The sequence below is a fragment of the Chelonia mydas genome, chromosome 14, assembly GCF_015237465.2.
Source record: "Chelonia mydas isolate rCheMyd1 chromosome 14, rCheMyd1.pri.v2, whole genome shotgun sequence".
NCBI classification, from domain to species: domain Eukaryota; kingdom Metazoa; phylum Chordata; order Testudines; family Cheloniidae; genus Chelonia; species Chelonia mydas.
In genome coordinates this window covers 20,182,204-20,191,320 of record NC_051254.2, presented here as the reverse complement: position 1 = coordinate 20,191,320, position 9,117 = coordinate 20,182,204, and the positions used below count along the sequence as shown (strand labels likewise).

At 46.9% G+C, this 9,117-nt stretch overlaps 1 protein-coding gene across 3 annotated transcripts in view; it reads right to left on the bottom strand.

The window, feature by feature from the left end:
• Window positions 1–682: 682 nt before the first annotated feature.
• The window catches only part of TRIM16 (tripartite motif containing 16), a 104,061-nt gene continuing 95,626 nt past the window's right edge, over window positions 683–9,117 (bottom strand). For all 3 annotated transcript variants that reach the window (XM_027834765.3, XM_037914575.2, XM_007072502.4), the window contains 3 exons: window positions 8,415–8,586; window positions 1,864–1,959; window positions 683–1,504 (listed from right to left, as the gene is read on the bottom strand). In XM_027834765.3, coding sequence (XP_027690566.2) covers window positions 867–1,504; window positions 1,864–1,959; window positions 8,415–8,586 — 906 coding nt within the window. In that variant the 3' untranslated portion in view covers window positions 683–866. The remainder of the gene's footprint in view (window positions 1,505–1,863; window positions 1,960–8,414; window positions 8,587–9,117) is intronic.

Here is a 9,117-nt window from a genome sequence, read left to right as displayed (position 1 = left end):
ACACATTCATTCATACACACACACAGGTTCTGCAAGATTGTTATCATAGTTACCAGCCTTGGAGTTGCTTATGACAAGCCACTGGCCAGGTGCCCTGGACATGAGGAGGGAGCAGGGCCTTGTCAGATGCTCATCTGATGCTCCTGGAAGTTGGTTTGCAGAATCAGACCCCCAAAGTTCTCACTTTCTAGAGTCTATTTTTATAGGAATTTCTTCCTATGCCAGGTCTATGGGAATTGCTTCATCATGCTGTTGCTGAATCAGTCAGCAGATGGCACATTCCTGACGGCTCCGTGCTGCTAGATGTTATCTTGTTCTTTGGTTCTCCCATTCTTGAGGCTGTTGGGTGGATTCCAGTCTGCCCTCCGGGGGTCCTCTGGTTATTTCCACTTGACGCCTTCTTCAGCCGATGGACACTGGATTCTTAGGCTGGCACCTCCCTGATCATTCAGTTATTATCCACACCAAGCATCCATCCACATACATCCTCTATCTCTATTTTAATCACAATTGTTAATACAACAAAAGGGCGGGGAGCCTCTGGGTGCTGTTTCTGTTGTTACAGAGTATTGCTTTGAGTCTCTCTCTGTGTGAATTGCTTTGAGAACAGACTCTGTCTTAGAATGTACTAACGCAATTAGCAGCTTGCAAGTTTCACACATAGAGGGAGAGAAACAGTACCACAAACCAAGAGACCTCTTAATTAGTAATACCCTGGAATTTAAACTATGGGGAATCAAACTCATTTGTGATTTTAATAAAGAACTTCTTTAATATGATCCAACAATGGACCCTCTTATTAAAACCCCAGTAGCATGTATCTCCTTGCTGCCCCTGCTGCCACAATACTAATATTGATCCACAACTTAAGTACTGGCCAATGCTTCCACCTCAGACACTGAATGTGTGTTGGAAGGAGCAGCTTCCTCTGAGGAGTCAGAAGAGGCAGGAGTCTTCTCATCAGCATCCCCTGCTTTGATTATTCTGATGGAGTTTTCTTTCTTCGAAAGCCAGAAAGCAGGGTAGAGCGGCTCAGCAAATTCACACTCAAACTTGTGTATCAGAGTCATGGTGTCCAAGGTGACACCATAGAAGGACAAAGTGCCCTTGGGGTAGTCCAGATAGACCCCTATCCTGTTGAACGTGTCTGTTTTCAGTGGCGTCTCCACATCACTGTGCCACGCAGAGAACCCCTTGCCATGCCACTGGATGCTCCAGGAGAAGTTATTCCCCGAGATGCAGCTGTTGCTTTCTGACCCCTTCCGGTCAATGCTTTTGTATGTCATACCAATGTAAACGCCGGCTCCGCTTATTTCAGCCTCAAAGTAGTAGCGACCCATGTACAAGCTGTTGTCTGACAGCACCTGGCGCCAGTGCTCAAATCTTTCAGGGTGATCTGGGTAGGAGTGTTCCCAAGGCGTGGTATTAGTCACTTTGTGGTTGTCCTCCAAGAGCCTGAGATATCTGTGGGCTGTGACTGGGTCAAACGTTAACGGGCAAGTGTCTAAATAGAAAAGAAAATTGTTACTGAAATGGCTAACATGGCCTCTCCAGTGAACACTCTCCATGTTGTTTAGCCCAAGATATGAGCTATGGATCCTACTCCACTACTATACATACTCCATTAGCTGAGCATCACTGGGCAACTGAATACCTTTGTATAGCCCAGGCGATTGTCACCGGGATTGAAAGAAGCTGTGGCCATGCTCATGTTTCAGCCAATAACAATTAAGACAACGGAGAGACAGATAATCCAAGATAAACTACATAACCAGGTCGCTCTCTAGAAACCTCTTCCAAACTCCCATTCCCCTCTCCCCCACGAGCCTCATCTGCTTTAGAGTCATTAATTCCAATACTTACACTTGAGAAAGTCACTCCTAGTCTCTGGATCTGGAGCTGAGATGCGGTGCCTGGATGGTACAAGTGCAGACACCATCGTTTTGATCCCACAGTCCTCTTCAACAACAAAAAGACAGTTACTATTCCCACGGACCACAGGTTGAAAACTGCTGTTCTATGGTAACAACAAACTTTCATGGATCCCTTAGACACACTCTGCAACCCACCCAGGGGTCCGCGGGCCACGGGCTGAAACCCACTGCACTGCTGTAACACAAATGACAATCAATAATGTCAGTGTGAAGCTGGCGTGGATGAGAATCAGGATGAGGCCCACTGAATCCTGGCCTCCTGGGACTTTGTGTAAGCAGTGAGGGGAAACATGGTGTAGAGAAGTCAAGCACAAAATGTCACCTGTGGAGCCCTTCTAGGTGGCTTGCAGAGCTACATCTGTCTCAACTATGGCTAGGGAATACATCTGGTAAGTTACTCCAGCCTAAAAGCAGTAGAAGGGCTGAAGAGCGGACTGGGTATCTTAGTGCCTCAAACGCACGAAAAGGGCTGCGCTTAACCCCACATCTCCTCAGACATGCCTAGTCTTGGTGCCTGCCTTGCCTCTTGCATTCAAGTGTCAGGGAGTAGGGGTGAGGTGAAGCTGAGATTTATTCAGTGCAATGGACAATGCCTGGTGCTTGACTGTATTTGTGCAGGCGCATGCACAGCAGAGTGCAACAGCCTCGCAGTTCCTGCTGCACACCACCCTAGGAAGGGCACTCTTGGCTGGCGTGGCACAGTCCAGGTCATTTTTAGGGCTTTGTGATGCTTCTCTGATCAGCTAAACTCAAAACACACGACCCACTCTGTACCCTAGGCAGCTGTTTCCTGTCCTACCTTGCCAGGTGTTTCGCTGGCATAAACCCAATCTTACTCAAGCGTGCAGAAATGGGAGGGAGAACAAACCCAGAGAAGAACAGAATCAAACTGCAAAGCAACGGTGGAGATGAGAGCAGTCAGGGCTGCAGGTCAGTGCCAATAAAAGTAAAGTCCTTCATTCAGGGAGAGCCAATAAACAGCAAGATAGAAAACAGGAGAGGCGAGACTATAAGAAATCAGCAACAGCTATCACATTGTACCTACTAAAGGGCAGGACTGAAATCACGGGGGAATGGGAGAAGCAATAGCTTGAGATGACAGAGGTAAATTTCTATGCATGAGCTAGGATGGGTGTGTCACCAGCTCTACGCTATTACTAGTATGAAAGGAATCTCCATGTGACTAGTTAAGCTGGCTTTCTGGCTGCTTTGCACTGCCAGAGATAGATAGATCATGGAGGATAATTGTGGGCAATGTTTATAGAGCATTTGGAGATCCCTGGATGGAGAGCAGTAGAGAAGGACAAAGTATTATTATTAAATTGCAGTACTCATTTATTCCAGAAAAAAAACAGATTTGCTGTAAATGCTACAACTTGTATGGAGTTAAAACCAGCTAAATCACGATGGATTCCACAGCTCCCTCCTCTGTCCATATGTTTCTCAAGGAAATAACTTCAGTCCTGAGGTGGCTGAGTTGATTCACATCAGGAAAGAGCCTGGTTTCCTTGTTGTCACCTCCAGCTCATACCTGACTTTGTGTCAAGACTGCCAGCAAGGCAGGATTGATGCTGTGGTCTCCATACATGCTCTAAGCAGGCAGAGATCACACTAGCACCTAACAGCAAATAGCCTTTGCTTTACTGGGGAAACCAGGAGTGACTACATATAAACAAGTGGAATTGACTCAGCTGATAATGTTAATGCATGGGAGGGTGAGGAATTCAGCTGGATTGTGTCAGACTCATATTGCTTATCAGATTTCTATTGTGGACTAAAAAGGCATTTGGATAGCAACCTAGGTAATATCCAGGCCTTTTCACACAGTAAATCATTAACTGCTGATTGAAGTAGATTGATCATTTGAAAGAAAGAGTGGGACAAAGTTAAATAGTGAGGGGAGGGGGCAATACCTGGAATGTTTCTACATTCTGCTTGCTCTCTTTTCTAATCACAGTATTGTGCTTAAATAGAAACATCACCCCCAACACACACACCCCTTAATCATCCCACTTTTCCCGCATGCTTGGACATCCAGTAAAATCACAATCTCTACATCCCAATCTGTTACCATAGGAATCAGTGTGTGATGTTGCAAATCCAGCATGATGATCTCATTGCACACAGGAAGGATTGTCTGGTGGGTTTCTATTCCTGACTCTGCCACTGTGCCCTTGGGATTGTCAGTTCCTGGGGGCCCGGGAAGCCTGCATTTTTTTTTATTTTACAAGGCCTTACTTTATTGAAAGAGGATAAGAAGACACTATCACAGGTCAGGTCCAAGGTGGAAGCACAGCAGAGGGCATTTCTGACAGTAGCAGAGCACAGTTCCTTGCAAAGCACTGGTGAAATAGGGCAAGGCTCTGAGTGCAGACAGAACAGAAACTGCCTTGGTGAGTCTGTGTACAAAATGCTGATGGGTGTGCTGTACACCTTAACCAGAGGGAGAATCCAAAACCCCCTGGAGCAGGAGTCGCTGAACATCATGGCTTGGAGACAAAGCAAAAGTTCAAGAAAACACAACCAGGATGCCAGGACAGGAACATACACCCACAAGCAAGGATTAGAACAGAGCTTCCTTATTTTGCAGGGAGTCTAATGGAACAGTATGAAGGTAGAGATTAAATATTGCAGAGAATCTGTACAGCGCATCAGACAGTAACAGGGGATGAGGGATTAGTGTAAAATAGGACTGAAGTACAACACCGAGAGCTACTCAAATGCACTGTATGGTGTATACAAAATAGAAGAGTCTGCCAAAGATGGTCCAAAGACATTTGGCCCTTCAGAGCCCAGGGCCGGCTTAGGAGGACAGTCCACGCATGGCACAGAGAAGCATCATAGAATCATAGAATATCAGGGTTGGAAGGGACCTCAGGAAGTCATCTAGTCCAACCCCCTGCTCAAAGCAGGACCAATCCCCAACTAAATCATCCCAGCCAGGGCTTTGTCAAGCTTGACCTTAAAAACTTCTAAGGAAGGAGATTCCACCACCTCCCTAGGTAACGCATTCCAGTGTTTCACCACCCTCCTAGTGAAAAAGTTTTTTCTAATAGCCAACATAAACCTCCCCCACTGCAACTTGAGACCATTACTCCTTGTTCTGTCATCAGCTACCACTGAGAACAGTCTAGAGCCATCCTCTTTGGAACCCCCTTTCAGGTAGTTGAAAGCAGCTATCAAATCCCCCCTCATTCTTCTCTTCCGCAGACTAAACAATCCTAGTTCCCTCAGCCTTTCCTCATAAGTCATGTGTTCCAGTCCCCTAATCATTTTTGTTGCCCTCCGCTGGACGTTTTCCAATTTTTCCACATCCTTCTTGTAGTGTGGGGCCCAAAACTGGACACAGTACTCCAGATGAGGCCTCACCAATGTTGAATAGAGGGGAACGATCACGTCCCTCGATCTGCTGGCAATGCCCCTACTTATACATCCCAAAATGCCATTGGCCTTCTTGGCAACAAGGGCACACTGTTGACTCATATCCAGCTTCTCGTCCACTGTAACCCCTAGGTCCTTTTCTGCAGAACTGCTGCCTAGCCATTCAGTCCCTAGTCTGTAACGGTGCATGGGTGCAAGGACTCTGCACTTGTCCTTGTTGAACCTCATCAGATTTCTTTTGGCCCAATCCTCTAATTTGTCTAGGTCCCTCTGTATCCTATCCCTACCCTCCAGCGTATCTACCTCTCCTCCCAGTTTAGTGTCATCTGCAAACTTGCTGAGGGTGCAATCCACACCATCCTCCAGATCATTTAGGAAGATGTTGAACAAAACCAGCCCGAGGACTGACCCTTGGGGCATTCCACTTGATACTGGCTGCCAACTAGACATGGAGCCATTGATCACTACCCGTTGAGCCCGACCATCTAGCCAACTTTCTATCCACCTTATAGTCCATTCATCCAGCCCATACTTCTTTAACTTGCTGGCAAGAATACTGTGGGAGACCGTGTCAAAAGCTTTGCTAAAGTCAAGGAACAACACGTCCACCGCTTTCCCCTCATCCACAGAGCCAGTTATCTCGTCACAGAAGGCAATTAGTCAAGCATGACTTGCCCTTGGTGAATCCATGCTGACTGTTCCTGATCACTTTCCTCTCCTCTAAGTGCTTCAGAATTGATTCCTTGAGGACCTGCTCCATGATTTTTCCAGGGACTGAGGTGAGGCTGACTGACTGATCCTCCTTCTTCCCTTTTTTAAAGATGGGCACTACATTAGCCTTTTTCCAGTCATCCGGGACTTCCCCGGATCGCCATGAGTTTTCAAAGATAATGGCCAATGGCTCTGCAATCACATCCGCCAATTCCTTTAGCACTCTTGGATGCAGTGCATCCGGCCCCATGGACTTGTGCTCGTCCAGCTTTTCTAAATAGTCCCGAACCACTTCTTCCTTCACAGAGGGCTTGTCACCTCCTCCACATGCTGTGCTGCCCAGTGCAGTAGTCTGGGAGCTGACCTTGTTCGTGAAGACAGAGGCAAAAAAGCATTGAGTACATTAGCTTTTTCCACATCCTCTGTCACGAGGTTGCCTCCATCATTCAGTAAGGGGCCCACACTTTCCTTGATTTTCTTCTTGTTGCTAACATACCTGAAGAAACCCTTCTTGTTACTCTTAACATCTCTTGCTAGCTGCAACTCCAGGTGTGATTTGGCCTTCCTGATTTCACTCCTGCATCCCCGAGCAATATTTTTATACTCTTCCCTGGTCATTTGTCCAATCTTCCACTTCTTGTAAGCTTTTTTTTGTGTGTTCAAGATCAACAAGGATTTCACTGTTAAGCCAAGCTGGTCGCCTGCCATATTTACTGTTCTTTCTACACATCGGGATGGTTTGTCCCTGTATCCTCAATAAAGATTCTTTAAAATATAGCCAGCTCTCCTGGACTCCTTTCCCCCTCATGTTATTCTCCCAGGGGATCCTGCCCATCAGTTCCCTGAGGGAGTCAAAGTCTGCTTTTCTGAAGTCCAGGGTCCGTATTCTGCTGCTCTCCTTTCTTCCCTGTGTCAGGATCCTGAACTCAACCATCTCATGGTCACTGCCTCCCAGGTTTCTATCCACTTTAGCTTCCCCTACTAATTCTTCCCGGTTTGTGAGCAGCAGGTCAAGAAGAGCTCTGACCCTAGTTGGTTCCTCCAGCACTTCCACCAGGAAATTGTCCAACCCTTTCCAAAAACTTCTTGGATTGTCTGTGCACCGCTGTATTGCTCTCCCAGCAGATATCAGGGTGATTGAAGTCTCCCATGAGAACCAGGGCCTGCGATCTAGTAACTTCTGTTAGTTGCCGGAAGAAAGCCTCGTCCACCTCATACCCCTGGTCCGGTGGTCTATAGCAGACTTCCACCACGACATCACCCTTGTTGCTCACACTTCTAAACTTAATCCAGAGACACTCAGGTTTTTCTGCAGTTTCATACTTGAGCTCTGAGCAGTCATACTGCTTCCTTACATATAGTGCAACTCCCCACCTTTTCTGCCCTGCCTGTCCTTCCTGAACAGTTTATATCCATCCATGACAGTACTCCAGTCACGTGAGTTATCCCACCAAGTCTCTGTTATTCCAATCACATCATAATTCCTTGACTGTGCCAGGACTTCCAGTTCTCCCTACTTGTTTTCTAGGCTTCTTGCATTTGTGTATAGGCACTTGAGATAACTCGCTGATCGTCCCTCTTTCTCAGTATGAGGCAGGAGCCCTGCCCTCTCGCGCGTTCCTGCTTCCTCCCGGTATCCCACTTCCCCACTTACCTTAGGGCTTTGGTCTCCTTCCCCCGGTGAACCTAGTTTAAAGCCCTCCTCACTAGGTTAGCCAGCCTGCTTGCGAAGATGCTCTTCCCTCTCTTCGTTAGGTGGAGCCCGTCTCTGCCTAGCACTCCTCCTTCTTGGAACACCATCCCATGGTCAAAGAATCCAAAGCCTTCTCTCCGACACTACCTGCGTAGCCATTCGTTGACTTCCACGATTCGACGGTCTCTACCCAGGCCTTTTCCTTCCATGGGGAGGATGGACGAGAAGACCACTTGCGCCTCAAACTCCTTTATCCTTCTTCCCAGAGCCACGTAGTCCGCAGTGATTCGCTCAAGGTCATTCTTGGCAGTATCATTGGTGCCCACGTGGAGAAGCAGGAAGGGGTAGCGATCCAAGGGCTTGATGAGTCTCGGCAGTCTCTCCGTCACATCGTGAATCCTAGCTCCTGACAAGCAGCAGACTTCTCGGTTTTCCCGGTCGGGGCAGCAGATAGATGACTCAGTCCCCCTAAGGAGAGAGTCCCCGACCACCACCACCCACCTCCTTAGACTAGACACCTCCCCGTATGTGCTTCAGGTAGTGGGTTTTGGGCAGCAGGCATTTTATCAGGACCTCACTTTTGCCATCTGGTGACAGCACTAAAGTGTTCACAGAGAGAGAGAGGGAAAAAGAGAGAGAGAGAGAGCTCTGTAAACATACATTTAAACAGCTGCAAGGCAGAGGATGAGACTCACCTTCCTTTGCAAACTCCTGGAGCTTTTCCTTATAGGTGGTTTGTACAAGCTGTAGCAAGAGTTCTGTTGACTCTGAGATGACCCTTCTGATCCTTGACAGTTTATCTTTGAGTCCAATATAAACACTGGGAAGCACGTCATCCCCTGTGTTCTTCTTGAGCTCACAATATTCCTGCCAAAAAAAAAACAGTTCTATTTTTGCTCATTTCCTCATATATTTGGCTGATTTTGTACCAGATCCATCTCACCATGAAGTTACTAGCAAAATCCAAATTGACTTTAGTGGGAGCAGACTCTGACCCTTTCCATTCCATTGAAGCCCTGAAGAACTTAAACTCATCTGATTCAGGAACCTATATTATGGGAGATCCTTAAGATCAGGCTGAAAATGAAGTTCACCAGATAAACTTTATGATTGTAAAGCTAAAGCCAAGGAACAGCAATCTCTGGACCTCACTACAAGCTTCCCTGTACTCTGAGGGCATTAGAAAAAGAAGACCAGGGTCATAAAATAATGAAGGAAACAACACACCCAGCATTTATAATGAAATTACAGTGTTGTTGGCTGTAGGCTAATAATGCATCTCAGTCAGTTCCAGGGAGAATGAAGAGAAGTCTTAGCAACTTCTAGAGATAAAGGCGTAGGGCAAAGTTCTATCATCTTCATCCAGAGCTTTGCACAGTTTAGGCTCAAACAATGTGG